This window comes from Passer montanus, unplaced genomic scaffold (genome assembly GCF_014805655.1).
Source record: "Passer montanus isolate IOZ18808 unplaced genomic scaffold, ASM1480565v1 scaffold45, whole genome shotgun sequence".
In the NCBI taxonomy this organism is placed as follows: Eukaryota; Metazoa; Chordata; class Aves; order Passeriformes; family Passeridae; genus Passer; species Passer montanus.
In genome coordinates, this window is record NW_024369373.1 from 4,487,796 (window position 1) to 4,505,167 (window position 17,372).

Below are 17,372 nucleotides of genomic sequence, written 5' to 3' on the forward strand. Positions count from 1 at the left end.
ATGGTGTGTAAATGGTCTCTGCACCTTTACCAGCCAGGTTGCTGAGCTGTTTTCTGGGGAAGTCCCCTGCTGGCTTTCACAGCAGCAGCTGATCCATAACATTGTTTTTCTGGCCAGCCAGGAGAACAGCTGATGCCCTGTAGGCCTCCTGCTATTGAGAATTATCCTTCATGAGATAATTCCTCTTTAAAAAGAGGAGGAAAGAAGCTTGATGGGGTCTTTTTACCCCTTAACTGTGGATGTGAGACTTATGCCTCCATGTGGATCTAGTGATCTGCATGTGCTAAATCACTCTGCTGCTCTGCTGGCAGCTTCCTAAGGGTGCCTAGACCTGACTTCAGCATTCTCTTTTCCAATATCCTTCCCTTGGATTACTGCATTCTCTTTTCCAATATCCTTCCCTTGGATTACTGCCTTCTTCCTTCACCCTTGCAGGTACCAATGTATTCCATGTGCTCTTTTTACTCCCTTGGCCCATGGATTAGTGGTTGTTCAAACAGTTCAGGTTACCACCTTTCCTAAAGAAGAGGATGCCAAACCCAAGATAAAAAATATTGAAAATATTTTTACTGAAAATGTTTAAAATAATTAATATTGTCAGAGATTGTAGAATTCTTGAGGCAGTAGAGAATATGAAGCTGATTACTTGCAGGTTTAGTTTTTTATAGTTCTCTGTTCCAGGCTCAAACACAATATCCACTGATTATAAGGTAAAGAAAAGAAAGTATCCATTATAGAGTCTATGTTCTTCACCTCCTAAAGCTGCAGTTCTGAAAATTTAACTGCAAACAGGAGTGGGAGCAGCAAACGTACCTGAGTGACCCTTGAAGTGCTCTGGTTTGAGCAACTCCACGTGGATTTTTTGGCTGTGGTCCATTCCTCATTACTCACCCCTCCAGGGGGACTTTAAGGGAGAGTTTTTCCTTGGGGTGTTGAAGCTGACTGGTAACACACAGTAAACCACATTACTTCTGAAATTTTTAAACTTCAGTTTTAGGGCTGGCATATCAGTGAGATTACACAACAAATTAAATTGACCCTTCAAAACATTGCCAAATTAGAAATAATTTCCTTGAAATGCTTGCTGCAAAATTCCCCTTTCAGAGGCAAACGGTGAAAGCAATATTTTGCAGAATTCACAATATTAGGAAGTTGAAATGGATACTTTAATTTGAAAACCAGAGACACAGATGTTGAAACATACTTGCTTTGGGTTGTTTCAGTTTCCTCTAAAGGGTGTTTTCATTTGTACAAAAATACAGTGATAGGAAAAAACACATTTTGGCTTAGCACAGGCTGAAGTTAAAACCAAAATAATTGCTTGAAATAGGAGTGAATTCCCACAGAGGAAAAGAGGGAGTTTCCTTTTTTTTTTTTTTTTTTTTTTTGGTCAGTGCTCAGGCCCAACTCTTCTTTACACAAGCCTGGATCAGGTCTAGCCTGCCTGGAGGTTGGAAGGAATAATGGGAAATAAAAAAACCAGAGGAGCCTGGGGTGGGATTGTAGGAGTGCAGGGGGACAGGGGGGTTAGAAACCAGGTCAAGATGAACAAGGGGGGTTGTGAGTAACTGGTGACCAACATCAGGGCAAGAGGTGGGCCAGATGTCACGGGGAAGGTGTTCCTGAAGAACTTGGCAGGAGAAGCATCTCCTGGGTCTCTGGGCTCTGGGATTGTGTCTGCCTGCATCTGGCAGGGAGCTGGAGATACGTGTACTTCCCAACAGCTGCTAAGCAGAGAGATTTCTCATCAGAGATGCACTTTTCATCATGTACCCTTTTCATCAGAGATGTACAAGACTGAGATAACAATTTCCAAGGAGTAAAAGAATTGAATTGAAACTGGAGGGAATACACAGATCCATTGATTGAGATGATGCACCTATTACTATTATTATTATTATTGTTATTATTATTATTGTTGTTGTTGTTGTTATTGTTGTTGTTGCTGTTATTGTTACTAATTGCCATTATTATTGCTGTTGTTGTTATATTATCTGCTGGCTCTTGAAGCTTGGTAGAAATTGTAGAAAACTAAGCCAGAAGTGCCATCCACAGAATGCAGTCATGGCCTCGATGCCAGGCTGCTGGGGGATTGAACCCATTGTTCTGGTTTGAAGCAATAACTTTTCATAAATGCACAATAGGTCACAGGATTCCTTGAGAAGTACCCAAAGGGCTGTTGCCTCTTCCAATTCCATTATATTTATTTCAGTTTAAAGAGCAGCTTTTGGTTTTACCAAACCACGTGTCTGGAACCAGAAGAAGACAGCTGTGTTTAATACAGGTTTGTTTTTCTTCCTTCCCAGTCAAACCTCTACCCTACCGTGGGTCTCCAGACTCCAGGGGAGATCGTGGATGCCAACTTTGGGCAGCAGCCCTTTGTGTTTGACATTGAGGACTACATGAGGGAGTGGAGGGCGAAGATCCAGAGCACCATTAAGCGGTTTCCCATCGGAGACAGGCTGGGAGAGTGGCAAGCCATGCTGCAGAAGTAAGTCACTGCCTTGGTGTTCAGCTTCTTCCCTCTTGTTAGGCTTTAAATACTTCTTAAGGGCTAATTTGTGCTCTCTTGTGGCAGAAATTGCCACTCTGTGCATTTTGGTCGAATTGTTTTACACTCTGGTCTGTTGTTTAAGAGTCTTTCCTGTGTAGATTTTCAGCCAGAGATTGCATGGAAGCTTGTAGGAATGGAAGGACATACATTTTGGGGTGATAAACTGCAGGAAGGAGAAGATACCATAAAAACTCCTAATATAGGAGAAAAGTCAGTGTGTAAGCCAGCTGAATTCAGAAATGAAAGAGCAAGAAATAGCCTAAACCAAAGGCTTCCAAACCTAACTGAAAGCACAGTTATGGCATTTTATAAATTTATGAATATTGAAAGCACTTCTCATTGCAAAAAGGATTGAGTGGAACTTGATGAGAACAGTTGGCAGGAGTTGTCAGAGGTCAGGAGTGTTATTGATGCTGTTATTTGCCTTCCAAAATGGGACCAAGTTAGAGAGCCAGGACCTCCCTTAACAAGAGCTGTTGATTCTGCTTCAGTGGGACCAATTTATCCCTTTGTTTGTTCCTTGTGTTCTCCAGAAATTTTTCTTCTGATGTGCACAGTGGGGTTGTCAGGGTCACCACTCTGGAGCTCCTCCTATAGAGCTCTTGGGCAGTAACACTTGTATTTAAAACAACTTCCAAAAATTACACACCTGCCTGCAATGTTATGCCTAAGAATGATTGCTGACTCATAAAATACTAATTTATTGTACTGAAAGTAGCCAAGTTCATGTGTGCTTTGAGCTGTGACTTGATCAGATCAATGCCAGCTTTATCATGAGAAGCCTGTTTTGACATTCATCATGAGAAGCTTTGAAATCCTGTTTCTGGAGTTTTAGATTTTGTTAAAATCCAGTGAGCATTAACACTGAGTCACTGTGTCCTGGGAAGGCACAAATGTGTTAGAAATGGTCTGTTTAGAAAGGTGGTTCTGTTGTGTTTGTTTTCTGACAGTGATACTCTTCCCTCCCCCAAGATTTTTTTAAAATACAGCTTTGAAGAGTGTTAATGTTTTTAAAGTCAATGCTGACAGTCACAGATTAAAGTATCTGTGAATGTGCAGAATTCATAAGGAGATTGAACTACTAAAGATATAATTGCTGTTAAATAAGTGATGGAAGAAATTCAGGACCAGAATCTTTTCTTCTTTTTTAGATATACTTGAAAGCCGTGAACCTCTCTGAGGTTCAGATTTATGTCTCTATAGGATGTTATTGGCAGTAACACAGTATTGAGCCCTTACAAGTGACCCTTGGACAGCAGTCATAAATAAATACTGTATATGCTTTGAGATTCTTAATTTTTTTTCCACTCTGTAAAGTGAATTTAGAGCCTCCTTCCTGTTTGCAGAGGACCAGGTGCCTATCCTGTAAATATACACAATTTAGACCCAGAAGTAGAGCCTTGGTTATGTCCTAAGCAAGCTGAGTTTCTCTATGAAATTGCAAATTCTGTTGTGTTGGCTTCTTTTTGCTCCAGTGTGATGACTGTTTCACTGGTGTCTCATCATCTCCTTGGATTTTATTTTTTTTCTAGTATGGTTTCATCATATTTGGTTCATCATGGGTACTGTTCAACAGCAACTGCCTTTGCCAGAGTCACAGACACCACAATCCAGGAAGAACAGACCTCAATAAAGAACAGACAAAGTAAGTCTCTGGGGTGTCACTCCTCAAGTGTGCTCCCTTTGGGACTCTGCAGGGTGCTGTGGAAGTCACTCCATGGGAGTACAGAGCTGTGCTCAGCTCTCTGCTGGCCTGGAGCAGAGCTTGGGAATCTCTGCTTGGAGCACTTTTCCCATCACCACTGTGTGCTCTCCACCCTCTGCCGTCTTTGCCTGGAGGACTGCCCTGTTCCTTCCTGTCCCTGTCTGCTCTGCTGGGCCTTTCCCTGAGCTGAGATCATTGTGCACCAGAGATCCCTTTGGATGTGAGCTCTTCACTGCAGGCTGCTGCAGCAGGTCCATTAGCTGGGGTACAGGGATTTGACACACCCATTTAGTTTCACTGCGGCTCCGAGTTAAGGACTTTTCCAGTCCCTCTGCACATTGTGATTCAGGTAACTTTGACGTGCTGAGGACTTTTCAAATTCACAGCCAACGTGTTAAGCTCGCACTGGGTGAAGAATTTGTGTTCTGTGTCTGTTTTGGTTGCTGCTCTTTGCTCCCAAGTGGCTCATCTTTCAGCTGGCAGGGCTGTCAGCGCTTTTGGTCCTGCAGAATAAGGCTTGCAGCTTCCTCCAGCTCTACCTTTTTTTTTAAACATTTCTATTCACAGGCTCAGCCTGCAGAGTGGCAGAACATTGGTGTATTTTCTGCATTCTCCTGGCTGCTGAATACAGGCCACATGCCTGTACATTTGCCTTCCCTTTGTGAACTGCTTCTCGTGTGACTGTTACGTATCAGAGCATTGTGCCCCTTTGTGGCTTGCTCTCCATACATTGCATGTGCTTAGCCAGCATTCGGGTTCATCTGGGGACTCTGCTTTTAAATAACTCACAGTTGCTGCCTGTTAGTGCTGATGGGCTTTGTGCTTTCCAGGTCATGCATTATGCAACCCTGACCCCAGCCAGTGCTCCCAGTGGTGTGGGTTTAAGTGGCAGAGCCTGACGGGAGGCACGCGAGATGCTGCGGGCTTGTTTGTCTGAGGACAGGTGACAAGGCAGATGGAGGCAGGAACACAGAGCCCTGAAGTTGGGCCTTGAATAAAAGGTGTGAGGAAAACACAGATGGGGAAACAAAAAGAGGGGGAAATATAAAAGGGAATGACATCTGTGAGAGTTGCCAAACAAGGCAAAGCAGAGCTGTCAGAAGCAGCGAGACGAGAAAATGGACGTGCAAGAGAGTGAAATGAGAGCTCTTGTGTTGGTGTGAGAGCCATGGCTTTGGTTCCAGATTTCAGCTATAATAACAACCAGATAGACACTGAGAAGTGGGAGACGAGACAAGTCACTGCAGTTTGTTACTGGGATTGTTAATGAAGATTTACCAGACTGGGCTTCCAACTGCTCCAACACTTTGCGAAAGCCACAGCCTGTTGTTATGAGAGGCCCTGCTTGCAAAGCACCTCATGGGCCATTCCAAACCTTCCCTCTGCTGTTCATAAGGAGTGCTGGAATAAACTATGCTGTTTTAGTTTTAAGTACATTTAATTTTTATCTCTAAGTACACTTAGAAAAAAGAAATGTGAGTCTCTGCAGATCAGCAGCTTCTCTGAGCTTTCAGGGATCTCGAGTTGAGTCTTGCACTTGTGTCTTCTGACCTGCTGGAGGAACATACATGGGACATGAACACCATGTGTTCATGTTCATTGGGACATGAACACCAAGCATGATAAGTGTGTTCTGCCTTGTGTCTTTGCACCTCCTAGAAGTGTACCAATCACTGAGCTGTTTCTAGTGTAGTCAATAGGAGGTACTTCTCTTTATTCAAAACATGGTTTTGTGGGTATAGTTACTTCTGCTTAGTGGTAGGAATATCGTGGAAGCAGTGCTGTGATTTAAGACCACAGACCCTCTAAGAGTACTCCGTTTATCTCATATTGAGCCATATGTTTGCTTCCAAGCTTGAACCAGACAGAAAATGTAGTATGAGGGTGACCTGGGAACTTGCCCTCTGAAATTGTCACTTCCCCAGCAGCCTCCTTGTTTCCATCCAGTTGGCATGTCCTTCTTTTGTTTCCATTGCTGCAGAGCTCTGTGACTAAAGAGCACCCCAACCCACTTACTTCATCCTTCAGATCCTTCTACTGTTGATGGTTTTTTACTACCAAAAATCCTTTCACATTTTCACAGGGTTTTCCTCCACCTAATCCATAATAAATCAAATATGATCTCCAGTTCTCCCAAGCCTTTGTGCAAGGTGGTCATGGGGACCTGGATGGAATGGATGAGACAGCTCTTTTGGCTGTTCCTGTGGGCTGGTCCTGTGTGTCACCAGGTCTCCTTTTGCTTTCAGGAATACAGAAGCTAGTATTAGCAGGCAGAGTGGGAGAGGCTATAGAAGCCACCCAGCAGCTCTATCCTGGCCTCCTAGAACATAACCCCAACCTGCTCTTCATGTTAAAGTAAGTATGAAAAGCTTTATGCTCCCTAATGCTGAAATGTGTAAATGAAGGAGGGAATAAGAACCTGTCTAAACATCCAGTCTGGCTGCACGCCTTGCTCTGAATTCACACTGTTTGAGCCACCTTTGGGAGTCCTTTGCACAGTCTTGTAGCACCATAGATGTACCCCTTTTGTTGCTGCTCAGACCCAGTATAGCTTTGCTTTATGAGGTCAGGCATACGTGGGTGAGTTTTAATCCTGCTGACTGCCAGAAATTCCTTCAGAGGGGTTCTGTTATAGCCCTTGTGGAAATCTTTCAGTGCTGGAGCAGTGTCAGTCTCTGTGAAGGTTCCTAGAAAGGCAGATGTATGGAAAAAGGCTGTCTGGGGTAGAGATTAAAGGAATTAAAGTGTCCCAGTTCTCCCAGCTGCACAGAGTGGCTCTCCCCAGACTTCTGAGACATATGAGGACAATTCCCAGTAAAGCTAAATGAGGAGCTGTCCTCACTGTCACTGTGGATATTGTATTTTTTACTCCTTCTTTATTTTCCATTGACCACCAGTTGATGGAGTAGTGAAGGAATGATGGTATTTGACAGATTTAGTACCCTGTCCCTGAAAAAAACCCTCCATGACTGAATTTTGGAGTACCTGCAGAAGAGCTGGAGGTGAAAGCTGCAAAAGAACAGTTTTTTTCTTAGCACAGTGAAGTTAAACTTGCTTTTTTGGGAATATCTCCACATCCATTAGCATCAAAAATGAACTTTCCAAACTCCTTCCTCCGCAGCATCATCAGAGCACTCACAATACAAAGGCACCAGGAGTGTGAAATCTTTCTGAAGGTTTCTAGGGCTTGCCAGTGGGGCCCGGGGCAGGCTGAGAGGGCAGGCTGAGTGCAGGGCAGGCCGGCTGTCACGCCCCCCCTTGTCCCTTTGCTCCCATGAACGCAGGTGCCGGCAGTTCGTGGAGATGGTGAACGGCACGGACAGCGAGGTGCGCTGCTTCGGCGCGCGCAGCCCCCGCTCCCAGGACAGCTACCCCGGCTCCCCCAGCTTCAGTCCCAGGCATGGATCGAGCAACTCACACCTTCACAGCACTGGTGAGTGTGTCCTGTGGCTCCACATGAGGAGAGCAGATGTGGATGGGGTGGTGTCTGACATTACCTGCTGTTTCTGTGTGTTATTCTCTGAAATGTTCCTTTCCTTTCCTTCCCCAGCTGAGGGGATGTTCTTTTATTGTGGGTGTCTCTCCACTGTCACAGAATTGGTTTTGCATTAGCTATTTTCTACAATTGTCTGCAGAGCAGGTTTATTTCAGAATAAAGATGCTTTTGAAGGCAGTCTTCTACTGCAGCCACCTGTGACTCAGTGTTTCACTGATGGAGTGCTGAGAGGAGGTCTGGAAAGCAAAGCCTGTTTTCTGTACCTTGGAGTCTGCAAAATAATTGCTTTCCAGAAAGAACTGAGCAGAAGCTGCTTTGCCAATGAAGCAAAAGGTCAGGGGGATGCACTGCACAAAAGCTTCTTCCCACCCCATGGACTTTACCTTGCAAGCTCTAAACATGTGAGAAGGGAACAGTTCTGTTCCAGTAAAACCCAGCTCTGGAGCATCAGCTCTTTGGAGTTTGGGAAATTAAACTTTAGGTTTTGATATGGAAAGAACAAGATAAATGAGGACACCTGAGATATCTTCCCATGGTAATTACTGACTGTAGCTTTGGAGATGGAATGAGCCAGGAGAAATGACCTGCAGAGCCCTTGGAAACAGGCTGAGCTGCTTCCCTGAGCTGTGAGCTGCTCACAGTGTGTTTTGGGTTGGTATTCCCACTGCTGCATGTGACAAACTGTGGACAGGCAAATATTTAAGGAAAAGGTAGACAATTACTTGAATAGTTCCAAGCTGTCACTCACCTTTCCAAGCCAGTATCTTTGTTTTCCTCTGCTGTGTTGTGAGAAGCCCTGGGTGTGTTTCTTTGACTAGATAGCCAGAATGATCCCATCAGTCCATAAAATCTCTTGCTAGTACCCATGTCTACATCTGCAACTTGCAGTGCAAGGCAGCATTTATATAGATATAGATATACATATATATATATTTGTCTCTACACATGGACACCACCTTCCACAGTTCTCTGTCAGACCTTGTTCTTTCAAAAGAGTGATAATTTCATCAGAGCACATTTCAGAGATGAAGCAGAACTGTTGTGAACAAACTGCTCTGTCTTTTTCTTAAAAACACACAAAACAGCCAATTTGAATCTTTGTGTTGGCTGTGATAGAAAAAAGAAATACATTCCCTGCTGTAAACATACTTGTGGGATCAGCTGGTCTATTTGGATGTATTACCATCACTTCTGGAGAACAGCCATGCCAGGTCACATCATTTAGCCAAGGTCCTGTGATCAATATTGGTTGCCTAGGGAAGAATATATGAAGAAGACAAGCCCATAATGAGGTTTTTCTATTTTAGAAAATTTAGCCCCTGTCAATTCTGATTCCATATAAAACTTGTGGTAATGAATTTGTGTCTTGTGTCAGTGTGTTCTGCAGCTTGATAAGCACCTTTTGTGGAGGAGCAGGTGAAATTTCAACCCTGACTCTCAGTGGTTTCTGTTCTCCTGAGCAAGGAAGGTTAGCTTGTGCTCTTTAGGAGGGTTGCTGTTATTTGCTGAGTGTTGTGTGAATCACATACATCCCTAACTTTAGATAGGTTGTGGAAAGCCTGGGCAGTTCTGCCTTCAACAGTAATTTCTGTACTTGTGACCTGTTTCTGCCAATCTCTAATTTACAGCTCATTTTTAGAACTTCATGAAGCTCAGATGTTGCTGGTGAGCAATGGGGTTCCTTTCTTATTCATTTGTGTCTTCTCTGAACCCCATTGAATTTAAGAATGATAAACCATAATTTAAGATCTGCAGTCCTACTTTGCTTTCTTCCTTTGGGGCCTGCTCTCCTGCTAAACTCTTGGCTTCACAACAGGGTGACATTGTCAGTCTGGTCTCATTTTTCTTTCTTCTTGGCTTTCAGGAGCAGATAGTCCAACCTGTAGTAATGGAGTCACGTCCACAAAAAGCAAACAGAGTCACAGTAAATACCCAGCACTGAGTTCATCATCTTCATCTTCCTCCTCCTCTTCCCCTTCATCTGTGAACTACTCGGAGTCCAATTCTACAGATTCTACCAAATCTCAGCAGCACAGTAGTACGAGTAATCAAGAAACCAGGTATTGTTTTTCCTCTGGAGACACCTGAGGAGGGTGGGATGGAGAGAAAAATGTCAGTCTGCTTTCTAAGGAGCCAGAAGGGCATCTGTCCTGCCCTTTTGAGCAATATTGTTATCTGCAAGGTCACTGCTATGCCCAGCAGACACAAACCTGCTGTGGCTCAAGCTTGGAGGTTCAGGTCATAAGGAATATTATGATGCTCTTGTTTCAGGCACCAGGCTGTCCCATTACACTGATGCCTTTGAATTCCAGTGTGATAGTTTTCCAGAAGCTTCCCCAGTCAGCCTGGTGTTGTTTCTGCTGCCTCAGCCAGGCCCTTGTTCCTGCTGAGCAGCTTTCCTGCCCTGTACTGTGTGAGGCAGCAGCTCAGGCCACAGTGGCTTGGTGCAGTGCCCTCTTGTGTAATTTCCTTGGGCTGCCTGTTGCCCTGTTCCTTCCAGGTGAGCCTCTGAGCCAGCAGTAATTTGTTCCATGCTGTGACAGCAGGTCAGACTGAGCCTCCCTTCTCAAGAAGCCACAGTGATCCAGCAGTTCAGTGCAGTCACTGCTGCCTGTTCTGGAGTGTGGAGCAGAGTGAGCTGTGGTGAAAACTGAGCTTCCTTTGGGCTCACTCTCCACACAGCTGTTGCAGGGCTGTCTAAAGCTTCAGTGGAGCAGAGGGTGTCACTGTGATTAAAAGAATCTCTTGCTAATTGCAGCTGGCACTCATTCTTCAAGTGCTGTGCTGAGCACAGCTTGCAGGGCAGTTTGTAGGCTCAGTTGTGACCTCTGGAGAGCCACCTAGCATGTAACTGAGTGAGAAGCACTTGTTCAGACTCAATTTACCAGAATCATTTAATGATGCTGGATTTGTCATTCCCTTTTTTTTTTTTTTTTTTAATGTAGAGCCCAAGTTCCAGTAAGATCTTCTCATAATTTCAGTTAATCAGTAGTTAATCAGCAGTCTCAGTCAGCCTGCTGTCTTGGGCATTTAAGTATTCAGTGGTGCACTGTTTGCAAGGACTGGGGATGTATCATAGCCAAGATTTCCCTCCTGTGTAGTCTCTGAGTGTGTTATCTGTTACCTGGCTGCTGTTTACTATCCAAGGATCACCACTTCCTGAAGGGAAAATGCAAAATGTTCTGCACCTGGAATTATGACAGGCTCTTAGGGAACCTGTTTAATAAATTGTGTTCAACTGCAACAATTTTTGCTGCACTGACTTGGAGCATCTGGCTCCTTGTAGTCCAGCTGGCACCTTTTCTGGTGTGCTGGCCATTGCTGGGCACTGTTTGGCACATAAGCTCTTAATTGCTTCCCTTTTTAATTTAGACATCTGACCTTTCTTCCCTCCTTTCACCTCAGTGACAGTGAGATGGAAATGGAGGCTGAGCATTACCCCAACGGAGTCCTGGAGAATTCCTCCACCAGGATAATGAATGGCACCTACAAACACGAGGAGATCCTGCAGACAGATGAGTCCAGCATGGGTAGGTCCTCAGGAGCAGGAGGGTAAAGGGAGATAGGAGCTGGTGTCAGAAGTTAAAACTGATTGAATTGTGGGGAAAAAGCATGTACTTTGGGCTGCTTCAGTGAATGAAGTGCCTGCTTCATGGGGAAAATTAATCTGTCCTGGAGCTAAAACTAGGTCTGGCTTTTCCTAGACACCCAGCAATGCTGGTGGTATCTTGGAGCAGGGAAAACAATAGGAGTCAAAGGTTTGTTCCATGCTGGTCATGAAACTGAGCTCAGAGCAGTCCTGGCACAAGTGCCTGCCTGCTGGGGAGCTGAGCTGGGCTGTGCCAGGCTGGTGATGTCCAGCTGCAGGGTGGCCTCAGCACAACTGGCAGCCTTGAGTGTCTTGTGGGTGCTTTAGCCAGGAGGGAGCAGATGAAGCAGCTACACTGCCTCTGAAACTGATTCATGCAGTTATAAAGGCTCCTGTGGCCACTAACACTGAGAAGCTGGTGGTGTTGGCATCTCTGACTGAAAGTTTTCTGAGTCCAGGATTTGTTAGACCAGGGCTTTCTGGGTTATATGCCCTGTTCACACACATGAAAGGGTAACAGACTGGAGTTGCAAGCTGCCAGGATTTTATCAGGACACTTGATTTCTAGGTAGTTAAACAGAGCTCAGATCTTCCCTGTATGTACCAGGCACTGTGACAAGCCCACTGCTGGCTGTTGTAGAGCAGGGATCACAGGAAGCTTCCACTGGGATAAACTTAGGGCAGGAAGCAGCTACCTGCTCCAGAAGGGAGTTTGTGGGTATCCTGACACACAGTGGGCATTGGTGGGGAATGCAAGATGATTGTTCCTTCTCCACTGCTTCTCCTTAGAAGACAGCTGCCCCCAGAGGCAGCTGTGTGGAGGGAACCACGCTGCCACAGAGAGAATGATCCAGTTTGGACGGGAGCTGCAGATCCTGAGCGAGCAGCTTTGCAGAGAGTATGGGAAGAACACCATGCACAAAAAGATGCTTCAGGTAAGCCTGGACCTTGTGCTGCATTGCAGCAGCTCTCTGGGCCAGCTCTGGGGTTGTGGGTTCCCTTGCAGACACCTGAGTAGCCCCCACTTCTGCACCTGCTGAGCAAGAAGGGACCTACATGGGAATCACAGATCAAAACATGAGTGTAGAGCATCTACACCCAGTTCTCAGCACAAGAGGGAAGAAATACAGCTCCTGCCTGGCTTCCTGGAGCAACTGCATGCTCTTTTTCTCTCCAGGAGACACTCCACCTGCCTTCCCATGCTGGCTTCCCTGCCAGGTGGAGGGGGCACCCTCTTTAACCCACTGTTTTGATGTCCCACTGTGGTCCCTTGCTGCCAAGAGGAAAAAGGCCATTTCTTTTCAGGAGGTAGGCACCTGTCACCATGGTGACTGCAGGAGGTGCCCCAGCTGGACTTGGTGGTTTTCCTGTGTGTTTGCAGCCCTGCCTGATCTCACTGTTCCTTTCTGTTCCCTCACAGGATGCCTTTAGCTTGTTAGCTTACTCAGACCCTTGGAACTGCCCTGTTGGCCAACAGCTGGACCCCATCCAGAGGGAACCTGTGTGTGCTGCTCTCAATAGTGCTATTTTGGGTAAGATCTGGTTCCTGTGGGAGTGTTTCCCCAGACATACCTGCTCTCAAGGGTTGTCCTGTGGCAGGCAAGCCTGTCAGAAATACTTGTGTTTAGCTTTGGCCTTTCTTTCTGTTGCTGGGGACTGTCAGGGCAGTAGTGCAGGAAGGGGAGTAGGAGTTCTTGCTTGCACAGAACAAATCCCCTGATACCCTCCCATTTTGACTCCCTTCCTTGCATATTCCTCAATGCTGCTCCCAAGGATGCACTTCAGGATTTTCCTCCCCTGCTCACTGAAGAAACTGAGATCTCTTTGGTGCATCTTCTGCCCCTCTCCCTTCATGCTCTGAACCCACCTGAATAATTTTGTAGACTTTACCAGGGTTCTTTTCCAGCTGTATGGATTAGCAGAGTTCAGCCCTGGTATCATCCTATTTTTAGGAGGGAATGCAGTTGCATCCTCTGCCCAGTCTGGCTCCCTGTGCCCAGGCAGATTTCCTGTGGGTTCTGTGCATCTCACACTGAATGTTCCAGAAGGAGATTTAGAGATTATCTTCCGGGGAAAGGAACAACTTGATGGACATGCCCATGAGGGCTCATGTTCTGGCTGAGCAGAGGAACAGAAATGGCATGTTTTGGGAAGGAGAGTCCCTTCCCCTGACAGTCAGCAGCTGTTTGTCCATTGCTTGAGGAGCATGGACAAATTGCTGAGGTCTGTCACCAGGGAATTGTGATGTCTGGACATGCTTCATCACACAGGTTAGCAGCTAGCAGAGGGTTCCCTCAGAAAACATGTCTGTAAAGGCATGGTGATGAGAGTGAGTTCATGCAGGGCCTGGGCTGCTGTACAGCCTTGCACAAGTGGCAGAAATAGAGAGGTTGCCTCCCAGCTGGGACCAGATTCTCCTGCCTTTCCTAATTCCTCCATGCTTTGATATTTCATGTTTTAAGGGTTTTCTGGCAAACAGCATCAGCAGCAGCTTTGTTGCCTTTTTGTTGCTCTGGCCAGCACAGCAGCACTCTCTCAAAGGCCCTGCTGAGCTGTGGGATGTATCATGGGTGGTGGGGTGAGTGCAGCAGCAGCAGCAGCACGGAGCTGGCAGTATTTGGGAGCAGCTTCCTTGCAGAGCCAGCACCTTCTGCCAGGGATCAGCTGGGACAGAGAGAGGCCTGAGCGCAGGTGGGCCAGCACCAGCCAAACCTCCTCTGAACAGCTCTTTTCTCTGCCCCCACAGAATCTCAGAACCTGCCAAAGCAGCCCCCGCTGATGCTCGCCCTGGGCCAGGCCTCGGAGTGTCTGCGGCTCATGGCTCGCGTGGGCCTGGGCTCCTGCTCCTTTGCCAGAGTAGACGATTATTTGCACTGACAGCGAGCGGGACGGAGCTGCCGTCGAGGAGTGCTGCCCTTCCCCCTGTGCTGCTGCCACTCTGCACCACCACCTCGTCCGATAGCCTGACCTCCCTGCCACCCCTGTAGCACACACACACTGCCCGTGCAAGGACTGAGTGAGGCCCTCAGCGTGTGGCTGCTCCTGAGCCCGGGGAGCCTGGCAGGTCTGACCCATCTCCCTGCCCTTGCTGCGGCTCCAGCGGCGCTCGGTATTTCGCTGGTTATTCTAATGTAGCACCTTCTGATGTAGGGATTTTTCTCTTTTTTTTTTTGTTTTGATTTGAGTTGTTTCTTCATGGTTCCACCAATATTTTATCTGGAGAGTTTTGCTGAGCTGGTTTATGCTGATTTACTGAGGAAGCTCATCAAGTTGGTGACAGCTTGTTCTTTTCTTCCCTTCTCCCTCCATCGTGCACATACAGCATCATCCGTGCTAGTAATCCGAACTCTTCTCACAGTGGCAGTTCAGAGGGATTTTTTTTTTTAATTTTATTTGAATCATGTTTATTAAAAAGGTCTCTTCCACCTCCACAAAGTCACTGATGTATTTATTGCCCACAGACTCGGTCCCAGCCACACACACCATACAGCCCCTCAGGAGGTTGGGTGAGGTAGGTCCTGTCACACACTAATGATGGAAATTGGAGGAGCCTGGTCCTTCATGGTGCCTCTCTTCAAGCCCAAGGCTCTCAGTCTTGGCTTTGTGAGTGGGAGTAGAAGATTAACATTGCCTGCATTGGTGATTGTGCTGTAGAAGCATCTCACAGCCCTGAGAAAGAGTTAAATCCAGCTCTCTGAACAGCTGGAGGGACAGGACTGATAAATATGAAGTCATCTGCTGCTGTATGGTAGAACCAGGTCGTGTGAGTTGGCCAGAACCATCCGTGGGCAAAGCCCTGGTGGGCTGACAATTTTTAATTAAATAACAAATCCCCCATTTTTCTCCATGGAGGAGGGCTCTGACACTAACTCAGTAATAACAGTATTTCCTGCTCTCTCCCACCTCTGTAACACTGATCTAAATGAGCACTTCTACATTTTGGAAGTGTCTGGAGAAACCTGGGCTGAGCTGTGCTTGTCCTTGCAGGTGGCACAGGCTGAGGTCAGGTTGCAGGTTGGGGTCAGTACCAGCTCTGTGGGGCCTGAGCCATTCAGAAAGGAGCAGCAGTGTTTCTTTAGGGATTATTAAGATAAATATTGAAGTTCCAGTCCCAAAAAAGGCCAGCAAGGATCTGTGGGGGAGTAACCTCTGAGTAGAATGGACTAATGTGTTTACTGTGAGTGTTTCTGAGGGTGTTCTGTTACCTGGCCAGGCTGCCTGGCAGCACTGTGTGCTTTGCATCCTCTGCTGTACCTTTAGGAAATGGCAGGTTCTGCCTGGCAGGTTCTGCACCAAATTTTAGGTCAGTACCTCTGGGGAGGACCCAAGGGAGCTCAAACCAAACATGAATTTTACTGCTGTTCAGGAATTTTTTCTTTTGGAAGGTCAATGAAAGATGAACAGGTTTTGTTGAGGTTTGTCCTTAAAATGGAGGTTAGCCTGTGCCAGGGCTTCAAGCACCAAGAGAGTTTGTTTGCCACTGAGAGGAAAAGTAGCAGCAGCCCCAAGCTTTAAGGATTTTCTGGGTTTGCAGGATGGATTTGCAGCTGGCACATGAGGTCTGAAATCAAGGCAGAGCAGGGGGCCAGGGCAGGCTGTGGCAGTGAATGTGCAGATGGTGCTGGAGGTGGTTGGGAACTTATCCCTGCCTTTTGGTGAAGGTGTGCAGTGTGTAGGGGCAGTGGTCTGAGAAGCAGGAGGTTTAGAGCTGCAGGAGATACTTTAATGAGATCATTGGTACAGCTGCAAAAAGCAGGGGGAGCTCTACCACAGCCTTTCTTCCAGGGAGACAGAGGCAGAGAGCTGCAGCAAGCAGAATTCCACTTGCCAGTCTGGGGCTTCTCTTCTAGCTCTTCTCCAGGATCAGCTCATGTGCCTGAAAGCTCATCTGCTGCTTGCAGCTCTGCAGAGATAACTCAGTGAGAGGTTTCCTTCCCAAAGCCTCAGGTCCCAGACGTGCCAAGGCAGCAGGTGAGCTCTGCCTGGTGGGTTCTCCTGCAGGTTTCCATTCCTCCCACTCAGGCTGACAGCACACTGCTGGGCTGATGCTGGCTGCTGAGGCTCCAGGACCTTGCTTTGCCTCTGCTGTTGGTCACCACTTGGAGCAGCCTGGCTGCAGTCAGACCTCTCTCATCTTCATAGCAACACCATCTTTATCTTTCTGAGGTTTTTTAATTCCTTCTCTTTGTGGTTTCTTTAAGCCAACTCTCTTCATCATGTGTCATATTAATGACATTTGGTCTCTTAGCAAAGCTTTGCTGACTGTCCTAGAGTCCTGACTGTCCTTTTTTTATTTTGTTTTCACTACCAAAAACCAAGAGATATTCCTAGATATCTGGTTATTTTGGTGCCAAGAAATATGTGATGGATGTTATTTGGTTTTTTTTAATTTACTTCAAGTGTTCTGGTGGTTTCACGAGTGGTTTCTGCTTCTTGTACTCAGATTCTGACTAATGTGGCCATGACTCAGACTGGGGAAGACAAGCGTGTTTGTGGTGGGATGTAGGTCCCAACCTACCCCTGATTCCTGGATGGGATTTCTGATGTGGTTTTCTCAGGTTGTATTTCAAAGCCTCTTGCCTTTGAATCACCCTGGCTGCTCTTTGATGGTTCATGTTAGCTGAAACTTTGATTATTGCAGTAGTTTTTAAAAAGAGAGCTAAAATGGAGTCTGCAACACTGAATGTGGCTGTACACTAACCAGAGGCTACATGGCAATTCAAAAGTTACTTCTACAAAAATGATTTGGGTTTTGTTATTCCAAGTGCCTCATGCAACCTGGTCACTGCTCCCAGGAGTCCTTCAGTGCAGCCACGTTTTACTGTGGAGCTGAAAGGGAAACTGCTGCTTTCCATTCCTCTGAGGGGACGAGGGCTCAGCTGCAGCCCTGGTTGCAGTGCTGGTGGCACTGGTGCAGGACCCCATGGGGTGTGGCTGACTCAGGCTGCTCTCTGCTGGGCTGCCTTCAGAGCCTGGGAGGTTTTCCAGAATTCAGCTGGACCCTGCACAAGCATTCCTCAGCTCCAGG

General features: G+C 46.5%; 1 protein-coding gene across 5 annotated transcripts in view; it reads left to right on the top strand.

Annotated features, from left to right (window-relative positions):
• Window positions 1-17,372, top strand: part of RANBP10 (RAN binding protein 10) — a 74,671-nt gene that overhangs the window by 45,186 nt on the left and 12,113 nt on the right. For 3 of the 5 annotated variants that reach the window (XM_039721242.1, XM_039721244.1, XM_039721245.1), the window contains exons 6-13: window positions 2,307-2,491; window positions 4,087-4,199; window positions 6,506-6,614; window positions 7,544-7,692; window positions 9,620-9,815; window positions 11,161-11,285; window positions 12,134-12,279; window positions 12,765-12,876. In XM_039721242.1, coding sequence (XP_039577176.1) covers window positions 2,307-2,491; window positions 4,087-4,199; window positions 6,506-6,614; window positions 7,544-7,692; window positions 9,620-9,815; window positions 11,161-11,285; window positions 12,134-12,279; window positions 12,765-12,876 — 1,135 coding nt within the window. Of the gene's footprint in view, window positions 1-2,306; window positions 2,492-4,086; window positions 4,200-6,505; window positions 6,615-7,543; window positions 7,693-9,619; window positions 9,816-11,160; window positions 11,286-12,133; window positions 12,280-12,764; window positions 12,877-14,090; window positions 14,776-17,372 lie in introns of those variants that run through there. The other 2 variants (XM_039721246.1, XM_039721243.1) reach the window with 2 other exon arrangements.